At 38.2% G+C, this 19,564-nt stretch overlaps 2 protein-coding genes and 1 non-coding gene across 3 annotated transcripts; 1 reads left to right on the top strand and 2 right to left on the bottom strand.

Moving 5' to 3' along the window:
- Positions 1-25: 25 nt before the first annotated feature.
- On the bottom strand, positions 26-98 carry trnat-ugu (transfer RNA threonine (anticodon UGU)). Its single transcript has one exon. It is a non-coding gene; the product is annotated as a tRNA-Thr (tRNA).
- Positions 99-1,736: 1,638 nt separating this feature from the next.
- LOC107596316 (nuclear factor 7, brain-like) lies at positions 1,737-6,857 on the bottom strand. The gene is made up of 4 exons (XM_016287022.1): positions 6,822-6,857; positions 5,383-5,700; positions 2,563-2,686; positions 1,737-1,981 (listed from the first exon to the last, which is right to left on the bottom strand). The coding sequence occupies exons 1-4, from the start codon at positions 6,855-6,857 to the stop codon at positions 1,737-1,739; spliced, it is 723 nt and encodes a 240-aa protein (XP_016142508.1).
- Positions 6,542-11,605, top strand: LOC107595893 (pyruvate dehydrogenase [acetyl-transferring]-phosphatase 1, mitochondrial-like). The gene is made up of 2 exons (XM_016286482.1): positions 6,542-6,674; positions 8,061-11,605. Exon 2 carries the CDS (start codon positions 8,079-8,081, stop codon positions 9,636-9,638), a length of 1,560 nt encoding a protein of 519 aa, XP_016141968.1. The 5' UTR covers positions 6,542-6,674; positions 8,061-8,078; the 3' UTR covers positions 9,639-11,605.
- The last annotated feature ends 7,959 nt before the right edge of the window (positions 11,606-19,564 follow it).

Genomic DNA, 19,564 nt, shown 5'->3' with positions numbered 1-19,564 from the left:
GTCACTTTTCAAAAGGTTTCCAATCAGGCCCCAGCGAGAATTGAACTCACGACCCCTGGTTTACAAGACCAGTGCTCTAACCACTGAGCTATGGAGCCTCACCTGATGGCTGTCACTCATGTAAGTGACATAAAGATCTCACTTTGAGCTAGCACAACAAAGACACACCTATAGGTGTGGGCAGACAGCCAGAGATGTCTTAACAGATTCATCAATGGTTTGAGGAAAAAGTCAAAGCTTAGGGAGTGAATCTCTTGGGGAAGTGGCTTGAGTAGTTGGTGGGGCCTTTTAATAGTTGTAATACAGAATCCCTGCACATTTATGCATATTCTTACTTATAGGAAAACACGAATATCAATCAACACTCTTTTATGCCGTGTTAGTCTGACATGATCAGACTCAGTCCAAACAACAGTCTGGCCACTTTCTTGTATCCCAACTGACTTAGTTTGTTTGAAAAGTGAGTTTTTATTTACATATACCCTGTTCTGAAAAGGAATTAGTAGCTGTGTAGATATATGTGGTGAAGAGCAAGAGCAAGACTTCCTGGTTCTAGAGATGCCATTACAATTCACTCAGTATTACAGTCAGAATGAAAGACTTGCGAATGCAACAGAATCAGATTCATTTGACTGTAATAAGTTCATTTAGGAGTTCAAGACTAAAGGTCAGACACAAATACACTGGAATTGATTGCAGCTGCTTAAATCTTTCAAAGAAGATTCGGCACCATTGTTCCTTATTCTTACAAGCAGAATCTAAAACATGCCACATTTCGGTTAGTTTGCAAAATGGAAAAATAAGAAACTTTACTGAGAAAATAATTGTTACAGATTGAACGTTTCATTTTAAAGATTAATAAAACGTGTAAAAACAATTTTTGTGTGGATTCATCAAAACTATAAAACATTGTGAAGACTCTCTCTGTGAAGGTTGTTGTCAGTGTGTGTAGTGTTGTGTTAGTTACGGGATCACAGAATGACAGTTTTCCTCTGTCCCAGTCCAGCTCCAATCTCACCCTCTGAAGCTTTTCTTTAACTGGAAAGGTGCTGTTGGGTTTCTCTGGGTTTTGTGGGAAATATTTACCATCTTCATACCACATGCACCAGACATTGGTGTAAAAGAAAGCTGTTCCCTTCCTTTGGATTGACTCTGTGGTTACAGCAATAATCCAGTATGAATTGACTCCAACCTCCACATCCCAAAAGTGTGTTCCTGAGTTAAAGCCCTCTGAACCCAGAACACAGGCATATGGGTAAAACCTCTCTGGGTTATTAGGAACCAGTTGTTGTGTCTTGCTATGTCTCAGACTGGTCAGATCATCAGACAGAATCAGACGTGTATTTGCAATGTTTGCGATGTTTCACTCACTGTTTTGAACAAGTTCCTGCATCTTCTTCCAGACTCTGAAGGTCAGGTTTCTCAGATGATCTGCCACATTAATCAAAGCTACTGAAAGTATCTGTGGATCCTGCTGTGAACTCTGGGCTCTGGAATAACATCCACCAGTTAGAACGGCAATGAGTTTGAGTTTACAATCAAAGACAAGACAGCTCACTTACAATACCTTTCCATGATGACGTTTAAGCTCTGGAAAATAAATAAAACAATTTACTATCTCCTCAAACATTTAATATTTGCAAAAAATAACTGTGTTAAAGGAGATTCCCAATACAGGATGACAGTTTGACTTTGCTGGTAAGTATAAGGTAAGTTGTTTTGTACACAAGAAGAAATCAGTTCTCACATTTAGAAAGACATGCTACTATAGTGTTCATCTTCTCCTCTGTGTCTTTTATTGTGTCTGATAGAGCTGAGATCTGTCTGTTCATCTCCTCAAGCTTCTCCTTCATCATCTGACTCTTCTGCTCTTCCTCTTTCCTCAGTGCAGTGATTGAAGCGTCTTCATCATCTCGCAGAAACTGACGAAGCTTCTTAAACTCCTTTTTAATCTGCCGCTCTGTGTGCTCAGCCTGAGTCTGAACATAAAAACAAACAAAATGATTCATAAATTTGAACAGTGTTGAAAATTAATATTCTAAATACTCACCTTGATGTGCTGAGCTGTTTTATAGCACTATTTTAAGTTGTTTTGTGCGTTTAAGTTTCTCTTGTAAGGACTAGTCTAGTGATGTATTGAGTTCCTCCTATAGAATGGTTAAAGTTTGAATATTAAAATATGTTAAACTTATGTTATATGTTAAAGTTCCTGCTCAGGACCAGCTTAGGACCAGCAGCCATGCTTCAAAACACCTAACCAGCATATGCTGTTTTTTTCAACAGGGATATTCCTTCTTTGGCTTTGGTGCTGTTGTTATTCCAAGACTCCATCAGAAATTGTTTCCAACTTCCACATCCCAGCAGTGTGTTCCTGAGTTAAAGCCCTCAGAACCCAGGACACAGGGAATGAAGGCAAATGCATCTGAATCATCAGGAAGCCAGTTAGAGTATGCCAGACTGGTCAGATCATCAGACAGTGTCAGACGTGGATGTGAGGAAGATATTACATACCTTTGTCTATGATGATGCAAATCATTAAATATTTAATATGGTCTCCTGACTTGATCTGATTAATTGTATCACATTCTACTTTAATTTCTTTTGTGTATGCAAGTTTCTCTTGTAAGGTCTTCATTGCTGTTTTGAGCTTCTCCAAGTATAAGCAACATTGAAATGTGTAAAATTCCTGTTAACAGGATGTGGCTTTCCTAATCAAGTCCAATCAGTATAATCAAACACAGCTGGACTCAAATGAAGGTGTAGAACCATCTCAAGGATGATCAGAAGAAATGGACAGCACCTGAGTTAAATATATGAGTGTCACAGCAATTTAGTAATATGAATACTTAGGACCATGTGATATTTCAGTTTTTCTTTTTTAATAAATCTGCAAAAATGTCAACAATTCTGTGTTTTTCTGTCAATATGGGGTGCTGTGTGTACATTAATGAGGAAAAAAAATAACTTAAATGATTTTAGCAAATGGCTGCAATCTAACAAAGAGTGAAAAATTTAAGGGGGTCTGAATACTTTCCGTACCCACTGTATATATATATATATATATATATGTGTGTGTGTGTGTATCACAAAGGACCCGTCTATATATACACACACACCTTATATATTGTTTATAAAACATGTTAATGTTTATAGAAAGATATTATTCTAATATGAAATTAATACACCTTCCTTGTAAAATGAAACTACTTCTTTACAGTTTTTCCTCGATTGCTTAAACACATTTCTTGAAACTATGCCTCGTATTCTCAAAACAGTTAACACTAATCCATAACGTCTCACCCAATTCCCCAAACATCCTATTTTCAGGTCAAAATGAAGCTCTACACTCAACCCACTCACTCTTGCTGAAAAACCAAACTTTCCCTCAGACGTCACACACACAAGCTTTCAAAAACACACACTACAACATACAAAACATGAACACAAAAGACACAACCAATGTATACATTGGCACATTATTCATGCAATAAAAAATAAAAATAAATAAAATTCTGCCTCAGCATCCAGTCTTTGTTCTGGGTCAGGCCAGACAATCTCGTCCCCATCACAGGCTATATTGGCCCTAGCCAGGCAGCGAGGGTAAAATCCTCTTGCATGCCTGATCCACACCTGGCATGCTCTACTGATAAGTCTAGGCAGGCTTCTTCCGTGGCCTGGAGGTGAGCGTGGATATAAGGTTCTCGGTCATACACATTCCACCGGCATGCTGAAATAAAACTCCTCTATCAGGTTTAGAAAGGGAGAGTATGCATGCAGAAAGATGTTAGAAAACCTTGGGTTATTGGTAAACCAGTCACGAACCAGAGCAGCGCGATGGAAGCTGACATTATCCCAAACAACAATGTAACGAGGCTGCTCTGGCTGTGCTGGTTCCCTGAGGTCCAGCTGGAACATATGCTCTTAGACCATCAAGGAAAGCAAGGAGAAGCATAGTGTTATAGGGTCCTAGAATGGCATGACGGTGGAGAACACCTCGTTGGCTGATGGCGACACACATAGTGACATTCCCTCCGCGCTGACCAGGGACATTTACAATAGCCCGATGGCCAATTATGTTCCTCCCCCTTCTTTCGGTCAGGTTGAAACCAGCCTCATCCACAAAGATAATTTCATGGGGAACAGGCCGGCCTTCAATCTCAGATTCTCTGCAAAACACATGAAACAGTAGAGTAAATCACTACCCTGAAGCACAGTTCAAGAGGACACAAATGGCAGCATAAACTACTATACTGTGATGGTACACAATACTTCATACTATATCAAAACTCATACCTGAACGTATTCCACTCGTTGGTCTTTCACTCTGTCAGAGCTTCGTTCGAAAGGGACGCGGTATGCCCATTTCATCCGGAACCGGTGCTTTCGGAGGATACGATCAATTGTGGAGAGGCTGATGGCATTTATCCCTCGAAAAAGATTATCCTCAATCACTCTCCTTTGAATCTCTCGCAGGCAGATTACATTGGCAAGGACCGTGTTTACAAGCTCCCTCTCTTGCTCCTCCCACAAAAGTCTTAGCCTGCCTCCACCAGGTGGTCATCTCTGTGTCCTACAAAAATAGAAGCACTCATTACTGTAACATCCTTTTTACAGGAAAAAATGGAAACATACTGAAACTATCTGTATGCGAGGCAATTTGATGCATTTCTTTATTACAGTAGCATAGTGCAACAGTGTATGCACTCTAAAGTTACTGTAAAGAGCAGTCTTACTGCAAGTACACTTACCAGTTTTCCTCCCTGAAGGTTCTGATGAAGGCGACGGTGAAGCGACTCAAATTTGGCTGTACTCATTGCCCAGCCTCCCTCATAGTCATACCATGGACAAGGACATGGTCAACTAAAGTGGCTCAAATGTCATCTAAGACTGCTTGTCTCCTTGCCGCCGCCGCCGCCGCCCTTCTTCTTCTTCTTCTTCTTCTTCTTCTTCTTCTTCTTCTTCTTCTTCTTCTTCTTCCTATTCCTTAATTTCTCTGTGAATCCATTATTTCAAAGCTCAGTGAACTGATTCTGGCCCTTTTATCTATTTATGGAAGGATCTGATTGATGTGTGTTCAATTTTGACTCTTAGTGTTTCCACCTGGGTAATTGTTTGCAAATTGAGCTCAAGCTGTGCTGACTTGAGTGAACAGTATTGAATGCTAGTGCTTTCTAAATGACCACATGGTGTAAGCACTGAGAAATGTAGGGATTTGTGTGTAGAGTTTTGCAGTAACAGTTCACCAAATCTGACTCATGTGTTAAAGCAGGGGAATAGTGTTTATAGTTCAGCAAAATGGGTGTGCTTTTTTAAAAATGGCGTTATTGTTTTGAAATTTTAGTTCAAAAGCCTGGTTATAGTGTTTTAGCAATCGAGAAAAACTGTAATAGGGCGGAATTTGTGATTGACATGTTTTTCTGAATCTCTGCACACAACACACACAGGTTGTTTATCATTCAAGCAGAAGAGTTTGAGTTTCTCATTGTGGAGACTGCAGACCTCCTCAGACCTCGAAGCACTTTCTGCTGTCAATGACTCACATAAGTTCTTTAACGCCAGATTACACGGAGGTTCATGTCTTGAGGATCTTCTCCTGCAGACAGGACACTGCTGGACTTTCTTGGTTTTCCAGAACTGCTGAAGACACTCTTTACAGATACTTTGACTACATGACAGAAGAACAGGAATCTTCCACAGATACTGTTTTCACAGAAGCCATTCTGAATATTCTAATAAATAAAAATAATCTTCCTTTATTCCTTTTCAAAACCTTTTTTTTTGTGTAGATTTGATGCTTTTTCGATTTTGTCTGTCACACTTACTGGTGGGATTTGTAAAGGGTGGAGTGCTCGAATTTTGAGCTTTTGAGGGCAGATAAGCTTTAACTGTCATTAGACTCTTACAAACACTCTTTTTTTATTTGTGCATGTAAGCATCTCCTGAAGGATAATTAAATACTTTGAGAGGTAATATCAAGTGTGCAATGCAAGCATGTCACACACTGAAATTAAAAAAAAGCATTTTAGTGGTTAGAATTTCCATGTGTATAACATACACATATTCACATGAATCCCAAAAATTATGTACTTTTTGTGTGTTAGTTGCTGCTGTATGGAATGCCAAATTTGCCAAAATAATAAATAGATGCATAAATAAATATACAAAGAAATACTATAAATAAATAAATAAAAAATGAGTATTTCTACTAATATTTATTTATTTTTGTATAACTGTAATTTTTCCACATTTATTTTTTATGGTTATTTCTTTTCTCTTTTTTTTGAAGATAAAATATCTGGAATAAAATACAGATTATTAAAAAAAGATTTTTCTATGTTTTTTTTTAAAACATAGATTTATTTATGCATTTCTTTGTAGATTTATTTAGGCATTTATTTGTTTGTTTGTATGTTTTAATATATATCTTGTATATTTATATACGTATGCATGTATTTATTTATTTATTATTTTGGCAACTACCGGAAAAGGAAAGGTTAAGCGGAGCTACACCTCTGATGACGTAAGTGAACCAATCATCTTGTCCGGTGGGAGTGGAGGCGAACTAGGCTCGCAGGATCCGAGGATCCGAGGATCCGGGCGGGGTGAATGTATATGAACTAATGCAGCCTGATCAAACATCGACCACAAACTCAGTTACCCACTAATATCCTCAGGTAAGAATATTTATCTTTTGTTTGGCTGTAATGAGTTGCGCATGCAGTTCGTGCGGCGATAGTGTGCAATGATACAGCGTATTTTAGATGCATTAGCGTTTGATATTTGTCCACGGTACAGTCACGCAGTTTGGAGTGTGTGCTAACTGAATCACTTTTTTTCCTCTTGAAATACAGGGACATTTATCCGATTGCGTTTCTCTGCGATGATATCTACTAAATTAAGTTGCCAAGCCCAAATGTAAACAATATGGCAATTTAGTAGCGAGTATGTATGCTGGATGATGTGAACGGGGCGTAGTGCTCAACTGAGCCTTTTCCCTTTTTTGCAACTGTCGTTTTATTGTGAAATTATCATTTAAAATCGTTCTTACAACTGATATAGTGGTTATTTGGCATGGTTCAATAACCCGCCTGGTAGCTCCATGCTTTGAACTGCATGTAATGACAGCGCGTGAAGCCGTGAGCTGTTTTTAGTACACCTCTTTAACCCGCTGTATCCATTCTGTCGGAAATCTAAATATGCGAGGACTGTTTGCAAAAGGGTGTTAATTTTTTGTGGGGGCTGGCCCCCTTATTTGAGGACCTCAAGTCAAAACAAAACGTAAAAAAGTTAATATTTTTTATTTATTATAATTATTATATTTATGATAATTAAAATATTTTTAAATGTAGCCTATTCCACAATAGCCTACACATTTCAAATGGCGGTTTCGAACGTTTCAATAACAACAAACGTAAGATTTAAAAGTAGTAGTAATTGTTCACCTAAATAAGTAATAAACAGTAATTGCTGATCAATATAATATATTTTATACTAAAATATAATAAATTATATTTACTTATCACAAGAAAATAAGAACAACAACTTTAGTGTTATGTTTAGACCTCTATAAGATGGCGACAGATGCCAAAAGACAATTTGGGTTGGGCAAAGATAATCACTGACAGAAATTCCTTTAAAAATGAGACAGACCTGAAGGGCAGGGAATAATTGCAGTGTACATTTGGGTTGCATTAGTTTTGCTTTATGTAATGGGTAAACGTTACAGGGGACAGTAATAGGCCAGTGGGACACTCAATGTGTCCAATGCCAAGAATGTGGCAGCATGGGACTATAAATAGCCTTGGGACACTCTCCCATCCTGAATGGAATGGCTTTTCCATGCCTTGACCTAATCCTTGTAGTAATCTTCTGATGATTTAAAATGTATAACCTACAGTCATTTGAAGTTACTTCTACATCAAGATCTTGATAATCAAGGTGTCAAAATTGTAAACCTGACTACTGATTTACTTGTATAGCTCAGCTCTGTTTGAAATCTAGACAACTGTGAAAAATTAGTTTTGTTTAATCTTTCTAATTGAACTATGATTTTCCTGCAGGTCCTTTAAGGGTATATCATGGCTGCTACCTCCCAGGTGTTCAGGGTCATCCGTGGCAGGAGATTTGGTCGGATACTGGTGCCAGCCATAACATGCCAAAACTGCAGCCGGTCTCCTCATCCATGCATCAGTGCAACTCAGCCACACAGCTTTGAACAAAGATGGCGGCACCAGGTGCGGGGATACAGGACCTCACCTGCATGGCACACCTACTACTTGACCCCACCTCAGGTTAACAGCATTCTAAAAGCTAACGAGTACAGCTTCAAAGTTCCTGAGTTTGATGGCAAAAACCTCAGTTCGATCATGGGCTTTGACAGCAACCAGCTACCGGCAAATGCACCCATTGAGGATCGCCGAAGTGCAGCAACGTGCTTGCAGACCCGTGGCATGCTTTATGGCGTATTTGATGGCCATGCAGGCTGCGCATGTGCTCAGGCACTCACCGAGCGCCTCTTCTATTACATTGCCGTCTCATTACTGCCACATGAGACGTTGATGGAGCTGGAGAATGCGGTGGAGAGCGGAAGACCTCTTCACCCGATATTGCAGTGGCACAAGCATCCCAACGACTACTTCAGCAAGGAAGCTTCACGGCTCTACTTCTCCAGTTTGCGCACGTACTGGCAGGAACTGCTGGATCTGAGCGTTCCTGGGGAGCAACCGGATGTTGCTGAAGCTCTTGTGAGTGCCTTTAAAAGGTTGGACAATGACATTTCCCTTGAAGCGCAGGTTGGCGACCCGAATGCGTTCTTGCACTACTGGGTGCTCCGTGTTGCATTCTCAGGCGCTACTGCATGTGTTGCACACATTGATGGTAATGAGCTGCATATTGCCAACACTGGAGATTGCCGTGCAGTCCTGGGCGTACAAGAACCTGATGGCTCTTTTTCTGCCCTCACACTCACCAACGACCACAGTGCGCAGAATGAATCTGAGATGAAGCGTGTGCGGTCTGAGCACCCGCTTTCTGAGGCCAAGAGTGTGGTGAAGCAGGATCGACTGTTGGGGTTACTCATGCCATTTCGTGCCTTTGGAGATGTTAAATTCAAGTGGAGCATTGAACTACAGCGCCGTGTTCTTGAGTCCGGACCGGACCAGCTCCATGAGAATGAGCACGCCAAGTTCATCCCACCCAACTACCACACACCACCCTACCTTACGGCGGAACCGGAGGTGACGCGACACCACCTTCGTCCACAGGATCGTTTCCTGGTGCTGGGTTCGGATGGGCTGTGGGAAACGCTACACAGGCAGGAGGTGGTGAGGATTGTGGGTGAACATCTCACTGGAGTGCACCAGCAGCAGCCAGTCAGTGTTGGCGGCTATAAGGTGACCCTGGGTCAGATGCAGGGATTGTTGCAGGAGAGGAAAGCTCGCATCTCCTCCACCTTCGGAGACCAGAATGCGGCTACGCACCTGATTCGGCACGCAGTGGGGAATAATGAGTTTGGAATGGTGGACCATGAGAGGTTGTCAAAGATGTTAAGCTTGCCAGAGGAATTAGCCCGCATGTATAGGGATGATATCACAATCATTATAGTGCAGTTTAACCCACACGTCATTAGCGGACAGTAGAAGAGTATGTAACTCTTTCTTTCACATGCTGTTACATACATCATCAATTCTAATCTTACGCACAATCTCATCACACTGCATTATCAGTAATATCAGCACAGCGAAATGTTACCTATCTATAACAGTGGAAAGTATTACTCTTGAGTGTATTTTTATGTTCATTTTTATTTTCACATGGCATCTGCCTTTGAAAGGAATCTGAGCAGTGTTGATTCTCAATGTTATATGTGGAATTAAGCCAAACAGAAAGAATTATGCTAAGCTCACCGCAGACCTACTATCACAATTAAACCGTCAAAATGCAACACAAAACCATAAATCAAGACTGGAAATATACTAATGTAGGTTTAGCAGATTTTGCACTTGGGAGAGAGTTTATATAGTGCTTGTGTTGTGCCAAACTTTGCTTTTAATTTTTGAATGAATGAAAAAGGAAAGTAAAGCAAAGGTCATTTTTAAATGTTGAGTGAGAAAGAATGAGGATAGAAAGCAAAATAGGTCCAGATATGTACTTTTAAATTGGAGTGCTCTGTAACTGGGATATGTCAAATGAGACGTTATCTTAAAGGGACAGTACACTCAAAATGTTTAATTCTGCCTCACCTTCATGTAATTCAAAGCCTGTATGACCGTTCAAAAACAAGATATTTGAAAAATGTCCCGGTGACTAAAAGTCAGTGGGGCCCAGTCTTATTTTGGACCCCACTGGCTTTCATTACATGGACACAAACTGTTACTCATAATGCCTTTTTGTGTCCTGCAGGTTTCAGAATGACATAAAGATGAGTACATTTTAACGTTAACTATGCCTTTAATGTTTTATTTAGGTTCTAATGAACCAAATGAGTTGCTAATGTCACTAATTATCCAGGGACATGAAAGCAGTAGTGGTGTGTTTTTCAGAATGTATTTTCTTCCAAACTATTTTATTTTAGTACCATTTGTATTCTATCTTTATTTGACTGATAAGTTCTTCTTTTTGTACAGCATGCCTTAGATACAGTTTTTCATGAAGCATGTCTTGGAGTTCAAGTGTCATCAAAACATGGTTTGCACAACCAAATTATCTTCTCATTACTGTAAAAGTCCTGATAAAGAGGTCTGCGTTATTTTTCTACCTGTACGTGGAATCAGAAGTTGAGCATTTGATTTGTTTTTTGCAGCAAGGCAGAAGTTCCATATTGTTCCTTAATTGACACTTTTAACGTGTAAAATGTAATTAAAGACATAACTGTTACTGCACACAAAAGTTTCTTAAATATTATTCTTACCTCTGACAATGAACTTTTATTTATAATGCTGCTGGCGATTGCTGAAATTCCTGTTTGGTTTTCTGATGTGTGGATGTGGGCTGAATTTCTCTGAAAGGTGAAGGAGAGGTATTTAAGGAAACCGAGGTTAATGACACAACAAACCAGATATACTTACACTTCTTATAAGATGCAAACATACCTATATGATTACACTACAATGGGGAAATGTGAACCTGAAGGATTTTTTGATTGTGTTTCCAAAGTAATTCATTTGGTTTCAAAGTATTTTTCCAGGTGTCACAACATCTTTCAAGTGATTACCGGCCACAAGATAGAAATTAGAATTTGAGTTCAATGTCATTTTTTTTGGTCCCAGGGTTATTGAACAAGTTTAAAGCCATAACTCTGGGATTGTTCTTTCTTGCCTGTTTTCATTATGTTCTCCGCTCTTGCACAAAAACAGCTGATTACCACATGAAATGTTTCGAATGATAGTTAATCAGCAAACAGTGTTATTAATGTAATACTGTAATAAAGTTATAGGCTTGCTGAAGTGTAAATACAGACTGCTTTATACTTGGAAGTAAATGTATGCTGCAGCTTGTTAAGTTTGAAATGTTTAGTATATTTAACAATATTACTATGTGCTGGTGCATGGGCATGACTTCTACACATACTCTTGCCTTTTGTATTTCAAATGTTTTAATAAAAATGTAACCAAGTAAGTATTGTCCAATTTTTGTATTTTGTTGAAATGAATGCATGCAGAATAAAGGTTTCTAAGTTTTTAAAATGAGCAATCCAGTCTAGCAGACCTAAACAGATCAAGGTGACTTTTGATGAAGAAGCTGACTTTTTTTTTGTTGAAGTGACTTTTGTCCAGAAGCTGCATTTCATTCTAGGAATGCACATTTATTTGTAAGATAAGAATAACTGAACTTCATGTGTGTTTGGAATGCTGACAACAGAGCAGTTGGCTCAGGGTCAGGGGTCAAATCATCATGGTGTCAGATCACAGTCTCTGATTTGGCAAACTGTAAGTAGGTCAGTCTATCATAAGCCTCTATCATGACATGGCAATTCTGAAACTTTAAATGTCAAGAGTTCAGTGGGTTCAGGACATGCATATCTGCAGTTTCAAAGTAAAGGTTGTTATGTGGCCTATGAGCCTGCCTTGCAAGTGTAATGTCCTTGCCAAACGCCCACAGCCAGGTTGTTCATTATTCTGACAATACCCTTTAAAAGTTTGGAGTCTGGATGAGTTTTAAATGTTTTTGAAAGAAGCCTCTTATGCTCACCAAGACTACTGAAGTTTTAGCAGCCATTACTTTGGTATATAAGTTCATAGAAGTGATATTTATCTAAATTGTTGTTTGGGAAACGAATTTGAATCCTCCAGTGTCACATGATTCTTCAGAAATCATTCTAATATGCTGCTCAAGAAACATTTCTTATTAACAATGTTCAACATTTTTGTGAAAATGTCAAGTTTAAAAGAACAGCATTTATTTGAAAGGTACATCTTTTGTAAAAAAAAATAAAAAATAGAAAGGTCTGACCAATTTAAAGCAGCCTTAATGAAAGTACTTTCAAGGAATTAAAAAAACTGACCCCAAACTTTTAAACAGTGGTGTATTAATATGGTACTATACACGTTATTTTAGACGAGGCTTAATATGCAATATTCTTCATCCACCAAGAGGCCCTTGGCTCAAATAAACAGTAAACAATCCTTCTGTCACTCTAGAATATTTGACCCTGGAGGAGGTGTGTTTGCGTTTACAAAACTAATGAAGACATCCAAAAAGTTTGCACACACAGCCTGGATTCTCGTAACATTAGAAATCGTGGGAATTAATTCAGTACAAAAGAAGTAAATAAAGAAACGAGGTTTTAATTGTGTGATTTGCATGTAATCCAATTCTCCACCTGATGGCGCTAATCGTCAACAAACGGAAAAGGCTGGTACGGCTGTAGAGTAGCTTATCGAAACCACTTAAAATGTACTACAGCTTGAAAGACAATAATACACTTTTTATATCTGTAACATAATGCATGTGGTGTATATTGCCTAAGGTGTGTGTTAATGATCTGTACATACGCTTGAGATGATTGACTGATCTACGAGGATAGTTAACCGATTGACAGTAACGTTGACGCAAATCTGTCTTGCTTATTTTACTGTATAAATATTGGTTTTATTTGCAGCACAACAAACCAGAAACGGTATAAAGGACTTTGAACAAACTCCAATATGCCATGAAATTTTGGCACGTCTTCACCGATAGAATGTTAAGGCTGGTCAAATAGGCTATCTGATAGACTTTTTTTCTGGGTGTTATTTAATTTTTGCAGCAAGTAGAGCTGTAACAGCCGATTTGATATTATTTAATATTTATTCACTGTTTTTTTCCAGGACAGTGGCCAGATTGCCTGGAGTGAGAGTGATATTACTGTAAGCATGAGGATTCATTCCCACACCAGACATCTTCCTCCACTCAATAGCCAGAAAATCTCATCAGTTCCACTGACTCATTCTGTCAATCAGAACTGGTCATTTAAATTGGACATTTAGCTATTTAAATGCACTGATATTTTCTACATCACAGTTCTGTTCCTGTTCCATAGTTATCAGTTAACTGGAGTAGACTATATTGAAAGATAAATAGTACATAAAAATATATGCATCCATCATAGAGTTTAAATATGAGAATCTAAATGTAGTCAAGGTACACATTTTAGATCATACTGTACATGGTGGTAATAAACAAATAGGCCTACATACTCTGCTCTTCTTTTGTATAGGTTATCACTTCATTGTAGGGCTGTCAAAATGGCTGAAAACTAAATTCGAATGTACTTTGTACTTAATAACGAATTGTAACGAATTATATTCGAATTTAAAATGCATAATTTCAGTTAGGGTGAAGAAAAGCTTTTGGCTTCCCTCCTGAGGCCACAGGAGGGCGGATCATTCAAAGCATAAGATAACATGAATGTATCTGCGAAAAAAAGTGCATAATGTTTAAAATAATGTTTATAAACCAATTATAATTAAGTTGCTTAAACAACTATAAACAAAACAGCATCATGTATGTATGCATAGTTTAATAGAAAGGGCCGAAAGCCAATCACACAGAGTACATTTTTCATTTAAGAACATGAGATGCAGTGGGATGGGGAAAAAACCCGACATAAAGTCTCGAGATATGTTTTTTTCAAAGTTAAACTTGGATTAATTTTGCATGCGACTGTGCGAGACGCGAGTGCAACAGTAATAGATGTCCGTCTAGAAAATGCGTGAAATATGTGTTCTGTGTGAACAAGATCTTCTCCGCATTGATGTTCTCTTTCCCCGCAATGTTTTTAATGAACAACGCAGCAGCGCCGCATCTAGTGGCTTCAACTGGATAGGCTAACAAAAACATTATAATGCAGCGACACTTACATCGTCATCGCATCTCGTGCGCCACTGATGAGGCTGCCTCTTAAACGCACACCTAAAATTCGAATGCAACATTTTTATTTTAAATTCGACGAATTTTCGAAATTCGATTTTTTTTGACAGCCCTACTTCATTATAATAGTTCTACGTTCAAAGATGCTTCAGCCATAATTAGACTAAACATTCAGCTGATGATCATAATCCATATGATAATCATTCCCTCTAGAATTCTCTAGAATTAATTTAACATTTAAGATATGTGGTTAAACTGATAAAGCTGTTTGCATGTGGATAACTTTTTTATATTATGAATGTTATCTCTTCAACTGTTGGAAAACAGATCCCAAGTAAATGTTAGGGAGGATCTAGTAACTGCACATTTGATAAATGTTCTCTTTACAAGACAAAACAGTTAAAGGGGTCATTTGATGCGATTTAAATTTTTCCTTTCTCTTTGAAGTGTTACAAGCTCTTGGTGCATAAAGAAGATCTGTAAAATTGCAAAAACTAAAGTCTCAAATCCAAAGAGATATTCTTTATAAAAGTTAAGAGTCAACCATGCCTACCTAAAACGGCTCGTTCTAACACGCCCCCACATGTCTACATCACTATGTGGGAAGATTTGCATAATGCCGCCCAAATGTTCACGCAAAGAAAGAAGGCGTAACTTTTATCCTCGCTGTAGTATTGTTGCTGCCGCCATGTCGTGAAATGCTGTGTTTTGTTGTGAAAGCAAAACTACTTTGTTTGGTCTTCCAAAAGAGGACGATATCCGCTTCGTCATGCCTAGAGCTGATCCGTGCTGGTCGCTGAGGAAATACATCAACTTTGCGCTGTGGATCACTGGATCGGCTTTCACTGTGGACGAAGCGGAGTCCAGCCCAGGGTCGTCACATGTGGTTGCAGCAAGCCCGCTGGCTGCTCCTTCAAGCTTTTCTTCCAGCCTCTGCTCACTCTAGGCCGCCGCCGTGTGTGACGCTATGTTTCGTTGTGAAAGCGAAACTACTTTGTTTGGCCTTCCAAAAGAGGACACGACTAGAAATCAGTGGTTAAGTTGTATTTACAACACTGTTCCAGAACACTTCAACCCAAATATTCATTTGTGTGCAGCACATTTTATGGAGGACTGTTTCCTGATCCTGGGAGAGTAGACTACAATGCTGTCTGTTCTGACTCACAGTCTGTAAGTACGTTTTTTATACACAGTATGGTGAGGGGCGTAACATTTCCGTCACATGCTTGAGGTATTCGGCCAAACGCACTGTATAGCTGGCCAATCTTAGCACACCTTACTTTTCAGACCGATGAGCTTCGTAAAAATTGATGCGTTTCAGAAAGGCGGGGCATAGAGGAGAAACAATAATGTACAGTACCTTAAGCCGCATAAACACATTTTATTACACCAAATACACAAAATAATGTTCTTTTTAGCAACATCATATGACCCCTTTAAAGGATTAGGTTAATCAAAAATGACCTTTGGCAGTAGTAAGTAAGATAGTTTGGTTATATTTTGTTTTGTTGCTTTATCATTATAAGAGTCCAAACTGAAACTGTTTATTAAATAAAGGAAAATTTAGCTCATATAAATATAGCTTTTTACACATTGGCAACAATCTGCTTGCCTTTTCCATATTGTAAAATATGCAAGGTTTGTCTCGTGCAATAAATAAATAAATAAATAACATTCTCAAATGTTTTTATTTGATTAGTGACATATTAAATTAAATATATATAAATTTTTTCTTCTTCCTACATTGTTTTTTAGCTGTCTGTGAGCAGACGAAAATTTGATATCTCTTGTTAGTATCAATGCAATAAATACCTTTAATGTAATTAATCTTAAATATTCAATTTTACATCATGTTTGTTTTTTGATTTAGATTTTTCAAAATCCTTTAAAAACTTTGTGCTAATTTCCAGGTTTAAATGATAGGTCGGACTCCACTGGAGATGACTTTTGGCAGTACTATTGTCATTCACACTAGTATTCACTTTCAGAAATTTGTTTTAAAAAGCAGTGCACTTGCTTTCATTAGTTTCTTTTTAGACTTACCAGACTCCCCTATTCTCTTGCATAGGCAAATATTTCATTAAAATATTCTGGGGCCTATAATTCATTTGATACCTCCATTAATTGCAGAGTGCCCATAGATGGTTGTATTGCTCTAAGCAGATGAAGGAAACATGTGCATGTGCTCTTGCTGCACATTGAGCACTCCGTAAGCCTCTGGATGAACATGTGCGGATGGGGTGCTCTGTATTACTGGTGTGTTAGTGCTGGGCTATGGATTAGTCAGTTGACACTGTTATGATTTTAATGTATTCTCAGTTTGGCTCTGCATCTCATAACAATTTGTTTGGTTCATGTTTTGGCAGAGGGTCTAAACTGCCTAAAGATGCATGCATGTGGTATAAGAAAAGGAATCAACTTGTTCCTGTTTCTATGATTTTGGCTGTTACCATGACAACACATGTTGCGTGGGAGAGACAGAGTCAGACGTTGAGGAATGATCAGATGGTTAGACAAAAAGACCAGGGGAACTAGACAGACATCAATCTAACTACCTCTCACTCATTCATCCATCCGTCCATTTTCCAGTCACGGGCAAGGTCAAGAGAGGAGCGATGCTCATCTGTCAATCCATCTGATCAACTTTTTCTCTGTTAGCTTGTGGATCTAAATCCAGTGAAGGAATAAAGATCTTCTGAGTCTATAGTCTAGCTTGACAACAGCAAACCAAGTGGTGCTGTAAGCATATAAAAGAAGTAGGCTAAAGTTCTATTAAATTGAATTGTGCTGTTATTGTAAATTGAATGAATTGAATTTCACTGTAAATCACTTTTAATCTTTAAGTACCTTTTGTGGACCCATTGACTGTAACGTTACGTTACGTTGGTCACTGTGATTTTGCCAAGTAAGACATGTTCTTGGATTAACATCTTTTGTTGATCCTGGATCAACATTATTGTCCAAAAATATAGACCTAACCCTATCCCCACCCCTAAACCTAACCCTACCAATAATTTATCCCTAAAATGATAGTTGAATAACAAGGGTGTAGAAGCACCCAACTCTGGTTGTAAGTCTAAAAAGGACATTTCCTGTTAACTTATCCCTCAATTGGTTGATTGGAATATTGTTCCAGGATCAACATGGATGTTGATCCAGGAACATTGTACTCCACATTCGTTCATTGTACTCCACATTGTACAAACACATACGTTCACCACGTTACATTATCCCACTCATTACAGGGCTACTCAACAAATATATAAATATGTAGACATTAAATATTGATTTGAGTTTAAAATATTTCATCTTACCTGTAAATGATCTTAAAGTGTAAATAGCAGAATGTACTAAAATAGCCTATAGCAACAAACCGAACTCCGCGGTTTGCAACGATATTACAGCAAGTGCCGCGAGGTCATTTTCACAACGGTCGATAAGACATGGCGGCAGTTGCATTTGTATGAAACAACAAAGCTCGCAAGCGAAGCTTTTTACGAGTGACACAAAAAGTTTAATTTATTATTAAAGTATATTTTTCATGTACAATGGCAAATACCACTGAATGCCGTGTATATAAATATGTAGACATTAAATATTGATTTGAGTTTAAAATATTTCATCTTACCTGTAAATGATCTTAAAGTGTCCGCTAAGTGAAAATAGCAGAATGTACTAAAATAGCCTATAGCAACAAACCGAACTCCGCGGTTTGCAACGATATTACAGCAAGTGCCGCGAGGTCATTTTCACAACGGTCGATAAGACATGGCGGCAGTTGCATTTGTATGAAACAACAAAGCTCGCAAGCGAAGCTTTTTACGGGTGACACAAAAAGTTTAATTTATTATTAAAGTTTATTTTATGTACAATGGCAAATACCACTGAATGCCGTAAAGGGGGAAAAAATAGAAAAATGCAGCAAGTGACCAATCAAAATCAAGTATTCCAGAGTCTCTTTAAAATGTACATTTTGACAACAAAATCCAACTTCTGTCTCTAATACCTGGACACGTGTTTATGGATGAAGCTCTACATTTTAGAAGTATTTTGCCATGCTGAAGATTAAAAATAAGCTATAATTTGTATTGAATCCTAAAGTTTAAAAAAGAATATATTTTATCACACTGTTTTCTCAGTTGCCCAAGTTGATCATGTAAACACACAACTCTGCACTCTCAACTAATTGTCACCCCTGACATCAGAGTGCAAGAAGAGAAGTAGCACTGTGTGTGTCTGACTCCAAAAATGGACATAACCCCCGCATCGATGTACAATGGCAAATACCACTGAATGCCGTGAAGGGGGAAAAAATAGAAAAATGCAGCAAGTGACCAATCAAAATCAAGTATTCCAGAGTCTCTTTAAAATGTACATTTTGACAACAAAATCCAACTTCTGTCTCTAATACCTGGACACGTGTTTATGGATGAAGCTCTACATTTTAGAAGTATTTTGCCATGCTGAAGATTAAAAATAAGCTATAATTTGTATTGAATCCTAAAGTTTAAAAAAGAATATATTTTATCACACTGTGTTTTCTCAGTTGCCCAAGTTGATCATGTAAACACACAACTCTGCACTCTCAACTAATTGTCACCCCTGACATCAGAGTGCAAGAAGAGAAGTAGCACTGTGTGTGTCTGACTCCAAAAATGGACATAGAACCCCCATCGGATGAGATCTGGCTAATATCAAACAAAAGGTATAACCATGTTTTTTACTATTCCCCCATGACATGCTCCACAGACCCCCCACCACATCTCAGTGAGTGCACTCTCCTCTTGGTTTTGTGTGTTTGTTATGGAACGTTGCTTAGAAACTGAAGAATATGAAAGTAATTGATCAGCATGAAGACTCACAGACTAGTGATACAGACTGAGAATTTATGAGAGTGAGTTTTCGGCATCTCTAATTTGTTTGATTTGTCTCTGGTATTTCATATTCTCTTCTTGACAATAACATTCTAAACAAACTTCATAGAAACACAAGACATACAATTATATAAGAATTATGTAAGAAGCATTGTACAAGTCTTTACTCATTACAATTATTTATCTTGAAAAATATGCATAATGCTCAAATGCTATTTCTTGTGCTATGCTGTAAGCTAGTTTATGGTTTTTAAATAATATTGTTAATAGTAATATACTTTATATACTAACATGTTTAAGTGTGGGAAGTGTGGATTTACCCCCCCCCCCCCCCCATCTTT

This window comes from Sinocyclocheilus grahami, unplaced genomic scaffold (genome assembly GCF_001515645.1).
Source record: "Sinocyclocheilus grahami isolate Dianchi unplaced genomic scaffold, SAMN03320097.WGS_v1.1 scaffold11.1, whole genome shotgun sequence".
Taxonomy (NCBI): Eukaryota; Metazoa; Chordata; class Actinopteri; order Cypriniformes; family Cyprinidae; genus Sinocyclocheilus; species Sinocyclocheilus grahami.
This window is presented reverse-complemented; position numbering and strand designations above follow the sequence as displayed.